We start from the raw sequence: 17,365 nt of genomic DNA, 5'->3' as shown, positions 1-17,365 counted from the left end.
TCTTACTGTTGTACCAGTAAGCTAGTCTGTAAATCCCACTAGCTTTATTCCTTAACCCAGAGCAATGTTTTGAAAGATTAATGAAGGGAAGAAATGCAAAACTGTAGTGCTTCTTTTATGCTTAAAACATCAGGACTACAGCAACCCCATCAAATGATAAGGAAGGATAGAAGCAAATAAAAATGGAGCACTTTAAATTACTTCAGCTAGAATAAAGAATTTTTCACTTGTTATGAAATGTGTGGGTTTTCATTCCCCTGTGAAATATGAACACTACTTGCAGACTGAAAATATGTGTTTATTCTAGTTTACTTCTGCCCAAGGTGTCTGGAATATCTCAGCATGAATCAGATGAAGAATACCTTAACTTGTTTATAAACTCGATTCTGCCAATAAGTAAGTTTCACCACAGGCATTCATGTTGAAATCACACCCCATCCTGCAGTGAGATTCAAAATTTGATGCTATAAGTGAAGAGCACTCTGAGGATATAATAAGCATATACTTGCTATGTGTAGGTTTAAAATGCTGGAGGATAAAATGTCCCTTGGGTCTCATACCTATTGCAAGTGGCACTGAGCTCACCACAGACTGGCAGGACATGTCTGTGGTGTCCTGGAGTGGTGCAAAATGCCTCCCTGGCTAGTAGATGATTTCCTGTCAGGCAGAGTGGGACACAGTGTTTTCCATGGTGTTGTCTCCCACCTGAGACCTGAGTACAAGGGTCATTACAGTTACGACTTTGCTGCTCCACAATCATCATTTTCTAGGCTAAAGAATTCCTTCCTTTCTCAGGAGGAAATAATATATCAGTGTTAAATAGAGAGTTAAGCAATGAAACATACCACTGCTGAAAGGCTTAGCTGAGCTTTTGCAGACAGCCTCCATACTGCCTGCTTCTGGAAGGACAGCTGGAGTGACCAATGCTGCCAGGAGTGGGGCTCACCACTGTAGCAAGATCCAGGAGCAGAAAGAACAGCTCTTATGAAGTATTTAAAAGCAAGAAAAGCTCACGTAGGTTAGTGATGTGCAAAACATTTGTTGGCTCGTAGGGGTGACAAGGTAAAAGGAAAGTGGGAGGAGGCTGATGTTGGTCCAATGCCAGGTGTAATAAAAAAATTTGGGCCAAAGCCTTTATTGATAAACAACTTTTTTATTTATTGGGGCTGTGGGAGAAGGCTGCCGCTGTCTACTGCCAGGATCCAAGGTCGGGTCCTAGGGCGCCCAGCCTCATGCACAAGCACAGATCCTCCCTGATGGCTTGTTCTGTCCAGGGGTGTCTCTTTGGCTCACTACTTCTTCGGTTGTAGTGAATTAAAAAAAGGTCTTTCTCTGATGGCTGGGGGAATTCTTAGTGGCTGACAATCAGTGGCTTTCTAATTCAATGTTGTATTTCTTCAGTTTCTTGAGGTTTTATATAGGCTGGGACTTCTGCTTCTTGCAGGGTCCACTTGGGAAGGCTGGTTGTTTGCATATTGGGCGGAGCGATTTGAATGACAGGACGTGGCAGCAGGCAGCTGGAAGTGGGGCCAGAGTACGGGCGGAAAGGGAAGGGAAACCAACGGAAGTGGGGAGGGAGAAGTGCGGAACTAAGATGGTACAACATTGTGGAGGAATACAAAGGTATTACAACATTGTGGAGGAATACGAAGGTATATTTCTAAACAGTAAGTAATTTTTAAATGACTTTTCTCACCAGTTTGCAATGTTAACTGAACATCTTCTACAATTTCTCATTTTATTTAACATCCCGAACAGTAAATAACTAAAACAATCCCATACAACTTTATATCACCATTTCTATCCACCACACCAGGCACCCACCCATGAACTGCTTAATCACTTCCCTCTGCAGCTGGACAGAGGAGAGAAAATTTCATGAAGGGTTCATGGGTTGATGTAAAGACTGGGAGAGATTCTCTCAGCAAGTACCATCAGGGGCAAAACAGGTGCAGCTTAGAGATATGAAGTGAACTTACTACTAACAAATCAGAGCAGGATAAAGAGAAGTAAAACAAGCCCTTAAAAAACTACCTACACTCTACCCTTCCCTCCTTGCCAGCTCTATCTCCTACCCAGTTGGGACAAGGAGGCAGGAAATGAGGATTATGGTCAGTTCATCATCCATGGCTTCTCCTGCTGCTCAGAGGGAGGATTCCTTCCCCTGCTGCACCATGGGGTTCCTCCCAGGGGAGACAGTTCACTGAGAACTTCTCCAACATGGCTCCATCTCATGAGCAGCAGCTCCCTGCACACTGCTGCAACCTGAGTCCATCCCACAGGCAGCAGTCCTCCCCAGACTGCTGCAGCCTGGGTCATTCTTCGATGGGGTGCAGCCCTTCCAGGACAGCCTGGCAGCAGGGCCCTCTCTCCACAGGCCTCCCAGGGGATCACAGCCTCCTCCTGCCCCAGTGTGGGGCTCCTCTATGGGCTGTGGGTGGATCTCTACATCCCTGTGGCTCTCCATGGGCTGCAGGGGCACAGCTGCCTCACCATGGGCTGCACCACAGGCTGCAGGGGAATCTCAGCTCTGGCTCAGCCTGAGACACCTCCTGTCCCTCCTTCTGCACAGCCATTGGTGTCTGCAGGATTGTTCCTCTCACTTGTTCTCTCTTCTCTGGCCATAGTTACAACTGCACAACAACTTCTGTTTTGATTTCTTCTTAAATCTGTTATCACAGAGGCATTGCCACCACTTCTAATTGGCCCAGCCTTGGTCAGTGGTGAATAAATATAATTCAACTAGTGGCTTGAAGTTGATCTGGCCAATCAGACGTAATGCTAGGCATTAGTAAAAAAATTCCTTCTTTAATTTCAAGAGTTTTTTCTGCATTCAATTTTCATTTGAAAACACAGGTGAGGTCTCTTTAGCTGTGTGATTTGCAGGGTGTATTTGTAGTGTGATGGATATGAGGAAGTAACAAGTAACAGCTTTTATTAGACCAGATAGAGGTGGGAACACTTCTAGGCACATACAGAAAGGCTTTTATGCTTAAAACATTTAACACTTTTTTATGCTGCAAAGACATTAAGAGGAAAGGAAATACCAAATGACACTGTTGAAACACATGTTAACTGGCTATGGGAACAGGAGAGTAAGTAATGGAAAAAAATCTATTATTTTATTTGTGGAAAGTGAACTTTCTTCTCCACTCCACCTCTTCTCTTGCAGAGTAACTTCTGTCTAGAAACTACTAACTCAGCATCAAAAAGTTATTTGTGTATTGCTGCTGCCATCTCTTAAAGCAAGCTATATGACAGTCTCCCAGGTTTTTCAAAGTCTTAACAGATTTTAACTGCATGTGGTTTACCTGCATGAAGTAGGGAGAACACATTCTATCTGAGCATGGTGCTTGTGTCAGGAATTTTTACAAATTTATGTAGTTTATTTAGTTTATGTAGAAAGTTAATGGCCATCCTAAAATGCTTCATGTGATGTGGAAAGAATTTAATCCTCTTCAAACAGGAAACGTCGCCAGGCTAAAATGTCTGTTCCTTTTATGCACAGCTTTTGTTTCCGAATCCTTGCTATAAAACCAATATGCAGATGTGTTTTTAAGAAAAGAAACCATGTATCTTAAAGTTAATTTTCAACATTCCTGTTAACTTTATATCTCCCTTCCTCAATTATTAGATATTTTGGCTATGTGATTTCAAGCCTGTGTTGACCAGTAGGTTGTGCTGCTTTAGGCACTGCTAAATCGTTTTTCTGAAATGTGTGCTTAGCTGTAAGCACATACTCCTGTGCTATTCACCTCAGTTGAAGTAAAAGAGTAAGTCCTGGGCTGCCTGGGATCCATGGGGCTGATGTGGTGCTGCACTGGCCACTCTTACTTCTCACTAGCAGGAGGAGTTACTTGTACAGTGCTGGATGATGTTTATGTAGTGTGACCATGACTGCTAGGGAGGAAAGGAAGGCTGTGTGGAGGCAGCAGGGGAAGCAAAGTCATCTTCACTGCAAGCAATAATGGGGAAAAGTGTCAGTGTTTTTGTCTGTACTCTCAAGCCAGGCAAGAGAGGAAGCAGCACCCATGCCATCTTCATACCTCTCACACCAGGAGGTTTTATAAATTCAGCAGAGACCCTGTCTTGCAAAAAGGCCCTGCCTCACCAGAGCTCACTTGTGTCATCATCTAGCAGAGCGAGTCACATTGGAGCTCCTGGCTGCTTTAGGATGAGAAGAGCTATATTGTGGGAGCAAGCTTTGTGCCACAAGGGTCCACCAAATAGATAACTCCTGGTAGGAGAGTTAGCTTTACAGTTTCATCAGGTGAAAAATGATGTTTGGAAATGCTTTTGGAGAAAAAAAGATGATCCCAGCCAGCCTGTTCAACTTTGTGCATCCTTTTGCGTTCTGCTGCCTTTTCTACCCAGACCTCCCAAAATGTCACTTGGAGAAGATGTGACAACCTTATGCTCCTAGCTTGTCAGTTCCTGTGAGTCTCTGAGCGAGCAGGTCATATGGCCTCTAGATTGACCTGTGTACTCATAACCAGCCCCACAACTCTATAGGAATAGGCTGATTCAGGGGATTCATCATTTTCAAACAATGATTTCAAGCATTGAGGCTACCCTGATCCCCAGGCTGAGGTAAACAAGAAAAAGCACCTGACTATCATAGGATAAAAATTCAAACCATTGTGTTTCTGTAGCACACCTTATTCCTGTTTTTCAATGAAACCTTTCCACATGGAAGCAACTTATTTTTATGATGCAAAGGATGACTTTCTAGGCTGATTATTATAACCTGGTTTTACTGTTCTTAAGAAATCCGAATCTGCATATTCAGGGATAATAAAATCTGTTTTTTTAGGATGACAATTTTTTACAATTTATTTTTCTTCCAGAGAGCAGTGCAAGTAGCATCTTTCATTTTATGTTAAAGAAACTTAACCTTTATCCTTTGTCACATCCTTCGTTCTCATTCTGAACCAGCCTCTTTCCAGCAGCATGAGAAGCTCACAGGTTTTGCTTCAGAGACAGTAAAAGATGAACTAAGTATCAAAGACATACCCAGTTATGAAATGCGTCATGTTTCTACAGTGCCTGTGTGTCCTAATTCACTGCTCTCAGTTTCATTGCTGGGTGAGACCCACAAACCCATCAAATACATTACTACAGCAATAAAGAGGAATTACTGCTAGATGGGCTGGGAGATTTCACTTTATTTAAATGTTAGTCTTCACCAAGTCTCTCATAACGGAAGTTGTGATGATAGCTTCTGACATTTTCTAGGAATTTAGTGGTTTGCAGAACTACTAAACTGTGAGAAACTGGGAAGGAGAGGGAGGTACACCCTGTTTTTATTTTAAAAGACAAACAAACATAAAACAAGAAGAAAAAAGAGAAAGAAAAGTAAGTGCTTAATATCTTGAACTACTTCTAATAATCAGTAATCATATCCAATATAAATTCTTTTTAAATTCAAATTAGTAGCTCTGACAGTATTTAATACTTGTCACAAAGACAACACTATGAGTTCTACAGCAGGCAGCAAGGAATTATTTTTAATTATTAAAATATTATAGTAACAAGAAAAAGTCTGTTATAGCAAATGCAAGTTTTTACCAAAAAATGGAGACCAGAAAGGAGTACAATTCAATCCAAAGAGACTTGAAAAGAAAGTATATTAATTGCTTAAAGAGAGAGCAACATTTTGAAAAAACAGTTGAAGTCAAATATGCTTTATTAATTTGTCGAAGAAAAGTTTTCTGTTTTATATAAATATAAATGTCAAGATATTTCCTTTCTGGGAATTGTAACACACAGTACTCCAGTTAAATCCAGAGGAAGTTGTGCAGGTTCTGGTCTACCAAGATAAGAAACTTAAGGAATAGCATAGACAGCAAGAGTTACAGTGAGTATATGTGTTGGTAGCTGGCGTGCAGGGGCTAGATATGCTCTTTGAAATCTTAGTATTTAATCTGCTGAGTGTGGACTTTGCAAATACACTTCCATGCTTTAACAGTTACTTTTTAGAAGGAAGTATTAATTGTGTTTACTTTCATGTGTTTGAAAGCAGATGATACTATTTGCTTAGAATGGGATTCCTCAGAATTCCTCATTGATGAAGGTAATGTGGTTTTCATATTCTGACTGTGAGCACTTGGGCTCAACAAAGTTGGTCTTAGAAAATGTACTAACCTTGCTGCCTCTTGTATAGCAAACTGAGTCAGGACATGAATTTCCCTGTGCTCATCACATCATCACTTGCCATCACTTCTTCCTCAGCTCCACTGAAATTAAACCAGAGAGCTATTTGTTCACATGAGATGAAATTTTCAATTTTGAAATCACACAGAGACAAAAAGAATTAATTCAGGGCACAACTAATGAAGAGCCTCAATGGTGGGGTTGGCAGTGTGTGGTTGCAGAGGGGTGGCCCCACAGCAGCACTGCAGCTTCCCTCTAGTTACCAGCCTGGGTTATGGCACTGGGATGGGTGAAGGCTGAGAAGAAAGATTGTATTCACATCACTTGTTAGATGATTCCTCCTCTGGGCACTCTCAGCTAGAAAAAGCTCTTGCGCCTTCCCGAGGATATAGTGATATCAGTAGAAGTGTGGGAAATTATGGTACAAAAGACTCATACCTGCTTACATGAGAATTAGAAGATTTTTGAATATTAAAAAGCAATCACTTTGTTGGAAAGTATCAGCTGCAATCTCACTTGCTTTGTTCATATTGTTTTCCTTTGTGTTAAATTTCTGAAGCAAAGTAAAGTCATTCTATCAGTTAAAACTGAGAACTGACACTTTCTTTCATTATTTACTCTCTGTCTTTGTCACTCTCATTTCTTGATCTCTGACTGCCTCCTGGAAGAACCCAGTGTTTCTCCACAACTGGGAGGGGGAGAATAGATTAGCCCTAACAAGGGCCAGACTGGACTGGGAGGGGTGAGGACCAGCAGGATGTGCACTCTGTGGGCACTGTCTTCCCAAGAGCTGTTCATGATCCCTTTTCCTGCCCACAGCCCCAGCCTTGGTGTCAGTCTGCCAGCTCCACCATGGCCACCCCTGTAACTGCCCCAGGGCTGCTTTGAAGAACAAGCAACAAGGGTTAACCCTGGGTGATTGTTTGGAGAGTTATTTCCAATGGCTTTTGTCCTGTTTTGCTTTGGAATTTTCTTCTGGTTTGGGTTTACTTTTTTTTATTTCCCCACTTTAAAACTTAAGCCAGAACTGATGGAACAAGCCAAACCCATGGACAAAGTGCTTTGAACAGCTGTACTTGATAGCTAACTGAGCTTTGTGGATATTTTTTTCCAAAATAAAGTCTGGAATAAGCATTCTTCAGTTCTGCTGTAGCTATTCTTAAATTTTGTGTGGAAGACAAGGCTTTTGACCCCAGTCTTATAAATCTACACCAGGAAACTAACTCTGCATAGATGAAAACTTGCCATTTTTAGTGTCCTCAAAGGTGCAAAGTGGCTAAGTCCAGCACAACACAGATAAACAAGGTGCTGTGAGACTAGTCATGAGAACAGCCACAGCTGTGACTGGGACCTGTGCTGCACAGCACTAGTGTGTGAGTCTTACAGAAAAGTTTATGAAGCTTCTTGGCTTGTGATCAGTCCCTTCTCGGAAGGATTTTGTTTCATCAATGCTAAATTTTCCATGGGGATTTGAGAGTTCACTTTTGCTGTTTTACTTATTTCCATTTTAAAATAATGTATGAATTTGCCTCATCTAACTTCTAGAAAAATACTACCTGGAAGAAATACCAGAGGGTTTCAGCCAGCCAGGGGCATAATACACAGCTTCCCTGTAACACAATGGCAGTGAAATACGTATTACTCTAAAATGTTACAAGGGCAAGATGAAGAGAAATGATCTGCTGAATCTGCATCTTTCTTGCTTTACACTAAAGAATCCATACCTTTCTTTAAAGTAAAAATAAAACAAAGGCATATTGGCTTGCAATTTTATTTTTCCTTTTTATTTGCTCTGTAACTATGACTATTCCAGGGTCCCCATATTTCAATGTCTTCTAGATAAATATTGTCTCAATACAAATAATTTCTGTTACCTCACAGCTGGCCAAAAAGTAACTGAAATCAAATGTTGCTTTATGAGGTCCCATCCTTCATCTCTGAGATCTTGTTTTTTTAAGAATAGTTATTTTTTGTTTCAGTTCCTTTCTGTATAGTAGCACTTTATTGATAAGCATGATCCTAAAGAGCTGAAACACTGTCTTGCCAAAACACATATACATTCATCTATAATTTTTACATTTGTCTCTAATTTCACTTTGCCCTCTAGTGCCCATTGTGGGTTTTTCCCGCACTGCATTGACTGAGGTATGTCAAAACACATTTTTATTTTGATGAGGAGATTTTAAAGGGCAGCTATGAGTTAAAAAGAAAACTTAATGATATGAAAGTTTCTGAACAATCAGTGAGCTATAAATTAACAATCCATTGCAGACAAGTTAGGCAATAAAAAGTGGAAGCCCTCACAAGAGTGCAGCTGAAAAATACTTCATACTATTTCCAAATTTCAGTAAAATAAGACCATTTCAATAACAGTTTTCTGCATTGCAAAAGCCATCCAAGGATATCAGAATCAGAATGGTAAGTAGGCTGAATCGTATTTAATCATACAGGTTTGAAGAAGTACAAAAAACAAACAAGACACAGAAATTAGATTTTAATCAGTCCCAGGGTGAGTCCATTTCAAGTGCTGTTACTTACGATGCAAAGAAATACATATTTTGCAATATGTGTGGCAAAATGTCACCAGGTGGAAAAATTACTCGGATAATTTACTCTGGTTTTTTTGGTCTTTTTTGTTGTTCTGATCATGGTGAAGTTGCTGGCTGTTTTTATTTCTGGTTTTCTGCTTTATCCATGAGATCCATGTCTGCCATCTCTTCTTTACCTTGTGTCCATGAGTGGTAGAGAGCATGGACACCCTGCAAAAGAGACCTGTGTCATAGATATGATACCTGAAACCCATTCACCATCACTGCTATTCATACCAGTCTATTTTTATTATCTCCCCTTTCTATGATACTTTTTGGAATGGCTGGAGATCAGAAAAAGCTTTGAAGTTGTTCTTTACCTGGTGCTTAAACCAACCTCTGGCAATTTCAGCCCTCTAGGACTAACATCACCCTCTTTTGGGGTCCACAGATATGGTCTCTCCTCTGCTTCTTTATGCTAGACCCAGAAGTCTGTGCCAAATGCACATCAGGGCAGCCACAGATAGATAATTCTTTTCTTTTTTAAAAGTTGTTGGGGTTTTACCAAAAATTAAACTCTATTCTTCAGGTGAAAGAGACTTGATATAGCTCTGCTGCCCTCATAGCAAGTGATTAGGGAAAACCCATGGTTTGAAATGGAGTTATACAGGGACAGTTTCCCAAGGGTAAAATCCAGGCCCAGTTTTATTGCAAGCTATTTTAAGGAATTTGATTATATTGTAATTATTACTGAAGGCTGTGTGGTTTGGAGGGGAAATTAATTGGGGGGCTATACATCCATGTGGTTCAATTTGTGAGCAAAGAAAAGAGGCATATTTCATGAAGCAATAAAGCACAGCATTGGGTGGTGCTGTTTGAGGTTGCAGTAGCCAGGATGAATTTACCCATGAGCAAGTAGAATGTGCCACAGGCAGATTTGACTTTAGGGTACTTTTACATAGAAAAGTTACTTCAAGTATCTTGTGAAAAAAGATGAAGTGAATTGGAAACACTGCAGGAAGGAATAAAACCCTTGCCCCAAACAGTTAGAGGCAATGTATTTCAATTAAAAGTAACACTGTCCATTTGGGAAGTTACTTCAGAAGCCATAACTACTGCTAAGAAATGTACTATGTAGATGAATCTTTGTAGAATTATTTTACATCTTTGAATAAAGCAGATGTTAGAATTACTGAAATGTAAAAAAATTTGCTTGTTTGAAAAAGAGGATACAAACTTTCAAATAAAAATACATATTCTCAGTCTAAGTCAGGACCTCATAAATGAGCAGTGCACTACTTTATCTTTAATGCAGTCTGAATCAGTACAAATCTAGCAGTTCCTGTAAGGTGTGGGATGGGTAGTTCACTCACAAATATGTGATTCTCTACTTGTAGGTGAAATAAAAGTGGAAAGTAGCTGCATGTTTTCTCAGCAGAAAACACCATAAGATGTCACTATCTGTGAAAGGCTGCAATATCTTCCCAGGGAGTAACCCTCACTGAAAATTCTTATAGATTAATTTATGGCTAGAGTAGGCTGCTTACTTACCAAAGAAAAATATTATGTTACATTGAATAATGCATTACATTTGTAAAATTAAATTTTGGAAGTATAATTATTTAAATACATTAAAAATTAACTAGAGCACTGCCACAAAATAGATTGTAGAACAAATAATAAATGTTATTTATAATATTTGTTTAAAAATGTTATCTATTATGTGAGGTTAAAATCATTATACCTTAGTTTTTAAGTTTCCTTGTCACCTTATCAATCAGTTGGAGACATTTCCTCATTTCTGCACGGCTGATCTCCCAGGAACACAGGTCATGTTGTTTGTCTGTAAGAAAACAGTGTATTTTTTGGAAATACTTTTTCAATTTCAGCCTGCTGACTTCTTTTCTCCAATGGTGTTGGATGTGCTTTTTGATTACACATGCCTCTAATTGCTCAATTTGCAGATAAAGTCCATTTTGGAACTGATCCAGAGCTTTTTCATCCCAAGCAGCTAGAGTCAGGTTTTTGCTGAAGATATAGAAGATATGTTGGAAGATCTCTTCAATGGCAACTCCAACAGTTTCTTTCTGCCTGGGCTGCAGGACCTGTGTAGGAAATCTGAAGGACTTTTTCTCTCTTAGACATTGTTGAGGAAACTCTTTTCCCATTTTATCCAAGAGTCGCAGGCTGTTCTCAATCACTTTTCTTTGCTGCAAAGGGAGGTGGTTGCACTGAAGGCTGGAGATGATTGTGGTGCTTGACAGCAGGAGGCCAATCTGTATCAAACCAAAAGCATTCATGGTAAGGACAAGTTCTAATGTTCCTCCTTTCCTGTGTGTAAATTCTGAGTGCTATGCTGGGTGCTTTGAAGTTATTTGTAGACTCCCATTTCTTCAAAATCTTGACATTTAATTATTCTGTAGGAGAAGTTTTCTTTCATCATTTGTTGGTTTTTAAGGTTTTCCCCCCTCTGTATGCTTTTGACAACACTTTCATTTTCTGCTTTATGACTTCATAGTCTTATTTTTTTTGTTTTGTTACTTTCTTTTAATGTCAGATGGATATTAGAGTATAATATATATATATATTTGTAAGATTATTATTTATTCTCTCTACTACTGAAATTCTATAGGATGTATAATGAGAATTCAAAATAAACAGTTACAGAAACATTTGTTTTTCTTAATATTCTAGCAGTGGAAGAACATGCTGAAATAAAGTAATATCTTCAATGATGGGTTAGGGACCTGCTGAAAACTACTGCCATCTTCTCTCCTATAGTATGATTAATACTTCCAAGCTTCCATTAAGCTTTCTCTACCTATGTTCTTTCAGGAAAAATATTTTATTTCTCCTCACTTTTATTTCTTATTCCTTATGGATACATATAATTAGAATGTATGTGTGTGTGTGTGTGTGTATGTATGTGTATAAAAATGTGTATTAATATGTGGGTTTTGATACATAAACACTGCAAAATAAATGAAGCCTTGATCTCATTTAGATGCCATAAATGCCTTGCAAATATGAGCACCCTGACATGGGAAGAAGTTAGGTACTTAGATGAAGTACTCTTTTCTCCTCATATGAGTAACTGAGTAATAATTAATATCAATGTCAATTCAGTACAGGTCTGAATTCGGACAATGACTGAGAAGAGAATGAATAGGGATGACAAAAAGTACAATTCAGCCATTTGCTTTCCCATGCCATTTAATAGAGACTGTTATGATTATCACAGTACTTTGGGATATCTGGCCTATCTTTTTGACTATGTTTTGGTGAAAGCTAGTCTTAAACTGCCATTTTGTTGTCCCCTCCATGTCCTGTGAATATATATGTGATTAGCAAGGCAACAGTCTGTATGTTGTACTGTAGATGAAGAGGTCAGATAAACTGGTTTTTTAGTCTGAGACCTGGCTGTGTATTTTTTGTATAAAAAGTATGGAGGACTGGCAGAAAACAAATCCTCTTGGCTCCCAGCTGGTCCCCAGAGAGCTGAGGTGCTAAGTGCTGCTGGGCCTAATTTCTGATTAGAACCAACTTGTCACTCTATGTCCAGTCACATTCAATGAGATCCCAGAGGCACTGATGATGTGGGTTATACAATAAGTCTGGTCTCATTTGTGATCACAGAGTCAGAAATAGAGCAGTTTAATGATTCAGCACAGTCTGATCAGTAAGAAGAACCCAGATTCACTAATAGTGCAGTATATTGGGGCCTCAAGTTATAAATTATTTAGATTTACAGAGATAAGCTCACTAGACATTAAATAACTGTATAGTGCTATGTGCAAGTGTTCCCAGGTACACTCTGACAGTCTGGAGGTCAAATCTTGTCAAAGTGATGTCCCTGCTTTGGGAAAGAGTGAGGAGCAAGCCCACTGGCTTGTTTGCAAGGTGCTTGTGTTCTCATCCTCTGCCGTGAAGTATTCCAAATACCAGTTTACTCATGTGGGAGAAGAGAATGTGAGAGTGCAGCCAAATACCATTACTGTCAGCATGAATGTGGAGAGGGCGCAGCCAGTTTATGTGTTAATGAAGGATACAGAGAGAGAAATTGCAAAACTTGTGGGTCTTTTGCAAGTGTGGAACAACACAACAAAATAGGGACGCCTTGGTCTCACTCCCTTTTTCACCTGGCCAATTGCAGCAGTAAGGGTCAGCTACCATCCTGTTCATGTCCTGTCACCCCATCAGCAAGCCATCCTGCCCACAGTCATCCATCCCTTCATGGCATATCTCATGGCTCTAGGCCTCCTTCATACAGTGGTTTTGTTCTGTTGTTGCACCCACTGCTATACAGTCGGCTTCATTCCCACCCTGGTAGTCACTCCAAGAAAATTAATGATTCAGTGTTTCCTTTATGTTCGGCATGTAGGTATTAGGAAGGCTTTTAAAAAGTTGCTTAAGCAAACTTAAACTGGATGTACTGTCAGTGTAAGGAAAAATGTAATCCCTATCACCTATGACAACAAAGAGTAGCAACAGAGTTGGATACAAGAAGTGTAACCTGAGATGAAATCTTTTCACTTACTGGGAATATTTATTACTTTGGAAAACTGGCCTGAAGTGCCAGATCAGAAATCAGTAAAAAACTTATGTACTTCAAGAAAAATATTCCCTGATGCTACAACAATTTCCATAAATTATACACAAGTATTTTTCCAAAACTGTAATCATTATATGAGTTTAATCCACCTAGTGATCTAAACAGATAAGCTTTGTTGTATTTATTATACCTTCCAGACACACAATTTCTTTCTTTCCTCTTGCAAAACAGTTTTGTCCAGATTTCCTTCTTAGTCAAGAGCTGAGGACACCATACTGAATGTCACAGATGAAAAAAATTGGAGATGGTCTCTTCCCTATTTCTTAAGAAGATTGAGTAGGTCCAGGTGTCTTACTCTGTTAATATGTTGTCTACACTTTCTCACAGAACAGTTACATTTGGCTGAGTCCACCAGAGTTTGGTTTCTGTTTGGTTTTGTTTGTGTGTTTGTCTAATAAAAATAAATTATTCTTCCACGGTCAGCCAGTTTCTTGATTATTGCACTAGGCAAATCATAGTAATGACATTGCATGATTCAGTGCACAATCTACTCTAATCCTCTATGTTTACTCCTTCATTCAGGAACAAACGATTAAAAGTAATGACTGGACGGGGTAACTGAGTGATACGAAGCTGCAGCACAAATTACTGTTTATTTCTCTGCCCGTGGGTAAAGCACAGACCAACCACTTTAAACTAGAATGAAATTAGGAAAAGAGTTGACAAAACACAGCTGTGTTTCCAAGTAGACCTAACAGATCATTATTTTGGAAAGGTTATCTGGTCTTCAATTTGCAAAAATAGATTTGCTCCTAAAAGGTTGTCTAGCTGTACTCATTACAGGAAGACTAAAGCTAAACATATGCACAATTTTTTCTTTCTAACATGTTTAAAATGCTGTAAATTACTTCTCTAATGGAAAAGTTTCACTATATTTTATAACGCAATAGAGGAATTAAATGAATATTTGCTATCCATGGCTTCTTTTATCTCAGGCACCAAGACAAATGTAAAGTCTAAATTCAACTGTGTATAAGATGGCAAATGGAGCACTGAGACAGAACATCCCTACAAAATGGTCATCTTTTGGCCTCTTATAACTACTCTGTGTTGAACCATTTAATCTGCTCTATATATCAGGTTCTTTTCTCCATTCAGTCAAAACACACTGATTTTAAAAAGTCATTGTGTAACAAAGGAGTTTAAGTAGGTTTGGTTTGGCACGACAGCTTCCTCCCCATCTAGCTTGACACTGCCCATGTTAAAAGAAAATATTTTTTTCTGTTACGCTTTCCATACATCTATATGTGCCAGTCTTCTCTCTTACAGGTGATAGAGTGGCTTGGGTTAGAAGGGACTTTGTAAGTTCAATGAGGAGTGACTGAGGGAGCTGGAGGTGTTTGGCCTGGAGAAAAGGAGGCTCAGAAGTAACCTTACTGCTCTCTACCACTGCTTGAAAGGAGGTTGTGGAGTTGGCCAGGTGTGGAGTTGGCCCCTTCTAGGGATAGAACAAGAGGATACAGCCTCAATTTCTGGCTGGACATCAGGAAGAATTTTTTCATGGAAAGGGTTATTAAGCATTGGAATGGACTGCTGAGGGAGGTGGTAAAAACACCGCTCCTGGAGATGGTCAAGAAATAACTGGATGGTGACCTTGGTGCCGTGGCCTAGTTGACAAGGTATTTGGTAAAAGTTGGGCTTTACGATCTCAGAGGTCTTTTCCAATGTAACTGATCCTGTGATCCTGTGATCATCTAGTTCCAACCCTCCTTGCCATGGGCAGGAACACCTTCCACTTGACCAGGTTGCTCAGAGCTCCATCCAACCCAGCCTTGAACACTGCCAGGGATGTGCCATCCACAGCTGCTCTGGGCAGTTCCAGTTCCTGTTCCTGAACAGTTTATTGTCCCTCAAAACCTCACAGTTAAGAATTTCTTCCTAATATCTAATTTAAAATTATCCTCCTTCAACCTAAAGCCCTTTGTCCTACCACTACATATCCTTGTCAAAAGTTCCTCCACAGCTCCTCTGTAGCTACAGGAGAGTACTGTAAGGTCACCCTAAACTCTTCTCCAGGCTGACCAACCACAGCTGCCTCAGCCCTTTGTCATAAGAGAGTCTTGCTGCATCCCCCACATCATCTTGATGGCCACCTCTGGACTGTTTCCAACATGTCTCTCCTGTGATGGGACCCGAGCTGATGCAGCACTGCAGGTGGGATGTCACAGAGCAGAGCAGAGGGGAAGAATTCCCTCCTTCCCCTGCTGCCCACACTGCTTTGGATGCAGCCCAGGACACAACTGGCTTTCTGAGCCAGTTACACTGTTACTTCATTTTCTAGTTTTCAGCCATGAGAACCTACATTCTCCTCTATGGGGATACTCTCAATGAGTTCACTTCCCACTCTGTACTCATGCCTGGGATTGCCTTGGTCCATGTGCAGCACCTTGCACTTGAACTTGTTGAACTTGGTCTTCTTGCAGGCCCACTTCTCAGGTTTGTCCAGGTTCCTCTGGATGGCATCCCATCCTGCTTTGCATCACATGCAGCACCCAGTTTCCCATCATCTGCAAACCTGAGCAGCACTCAATCCTCACTGTCTGTGTCATTTATAAAGATCCTGTCTTCCAGCTCAGGGGGGCAAGCACCAGAGGGTAACTGCTCTTACTGTTCCAGACTGAGGCAAAAAAGGCCTCAAAAAGGCCTGCAAAAGCAGCTCAGCCTTTGCCTCATCACTTGTCACAGTACTTTCCCACAAATCCAGTAAAGTTCTGTCTCTTCATGCTGGTGGAGGCAGACAATCCCGACTGAGTGGGGGCAGGAAGCAGGCCCTGCTGTAGCACGTCCCATCCGCACGCCCTGGTGTCTGGGCTGCAGTGGGAGCCAGGCCGCTCCGGTGACACCAGCTGAGGCACGGGCCGAGCTCGGACAGCTCCTCTAGGAGAGACCCTCAGCTCCCTTACACCACATTTAAATCCATGTATTCCACGTGCCTTGTGCATCGATAGCGCGTATCTGTGTTATATTGGTGTCTTCTTTAGCAATGATCTGGAAAGGGATCAAGTGCCCCTCAGTCAGTTTGTGGGTGACACCAAGTTGATCTTCTTGAGGGTAGAAAGGCTCTGCAGAGGGCTCTGGACAGGCTGGATTGATGGGCCAAGGCCAGTGGTGTGAGGTTTAACATGACCAAGCACCAGGGCCTGCCTGTGTGAATGCCCCTCATGTTGGGTCACAACCCCAAGCAGGGACACAGGATGATGCCAGAGCAGCTGCAGAGCTGCTCCTCAGAAGAGGACCTGGGAGTGCTGGTCAGCAGCAGCTAAATATGAGCCAGTGTGTGCCCAGGTAGCCAAGAATACCAATGGCACCCTGGCCTGGATCAGCAATAGTGTAGCACACAGGAGCAGGGCAGGGATTGTCCCCCTGTACCCAGCACTGCTGAGGCTGCACCTTGAGTGCTGTGTTCAGTTCTGAGCCCCCCACTGCAGTAGCAGGGCAAGGGAACTGGGGAAGGGTCTGGAGCACAAGTCCTGTGAGGAGCAGCTGGGGGAGTTCAGTCTGGAGAAAAGGAGGCTCAGGGGTTGTCTACAAGGATATTGTAGTGAGGTGGGGGTCAGTCTCTTCTCTCAGGAAACCAGTGGCAGGGCAAGAGGAAATGTGCTCAAGTTGCACCAGGGGAGGTTTAGACTGGGTGTTAGGAAAAACCTGTTCATAGAAAGGGCTGCCAGACATTAGAACTGCCCAAGGGAAGTGGCTGAGTCACCATCCTTGTAGGAATTTAAAAGACATGCAGATGTGGTAGGTACATGGCTCAGTGGTAGACTTGGCACTGTTCCTTTTATGACTGGACTTGATGATCTTGGTCTTTTCCAACCTAAATTCTAATCTGAGCAGCACAAGTTTCCTCATCCCATTGCTTCAACAAGAAAATTACACCTTTACAAAGAGTATTACAGAATCATGGACTTCCTGAGCTGGAAAGGAGCCACAAGGATCAGTGAGTCCAGCTACTGGCCCTTTACAGGATCATCCCCAGGAGTAACACCATGCAACTGACAGCATTGTCCCAATGCTTCTTGAACTCTGTCAGCTTGGTGCTACAACCCCTGCCTTGTGGAGTTCTGAACGACCC

The 17,365-nt window shown here is 41.2% G+C and overlaps 1 protein-coding gene across 1 annotated transcript; it reads right to left on the bottom strand.

Annotated features, from left to right (window-relative positions):
- Positions 1–8,778: 8,778 nt before the first annotated feature.
- LOC306814337 (interferon epsilon-like) lies at positions 8,779–11,143 on the bottom strand. Its single transcript, XM_079330293.1, has 2 exons — positions 10,426–11,143; positions 8,779–8,912 (listed from the first exon to the last, which is right to left on the bottom strand). The coding sequence occupies exon 1, from the start codon at positions 10,979–10,981 to the stop codon at positions 10,427–10,429; it is 555 nt and encodes a 184-aa protein (XP_079186419.1). The 5' UTR covers positions 10,982–11,143; the 3' UTR covers positions 8,779–8,912; position 10,426.
- Between the last annotated feature and the right edge of the window lie 6,222 nt (positions 11,144–17,365).

Source organism: Erithacus rubecula (assembly GCF_903797595.1).
Source record: "Erithacus rubecula genome assembly, chromosome: Z".
NCBI classification, from domain to species: domain Eukaryota; kingdom Metazoa; phylum Chordata; class Aves; order Passeriformes; family Muscicapidae; genus Erithacus; species Erithacus rubecula.
Note: the sequence above shows the minus strand (reverse complement) of the source record. Positions and strands in the feature narration are given on the sequence as shown.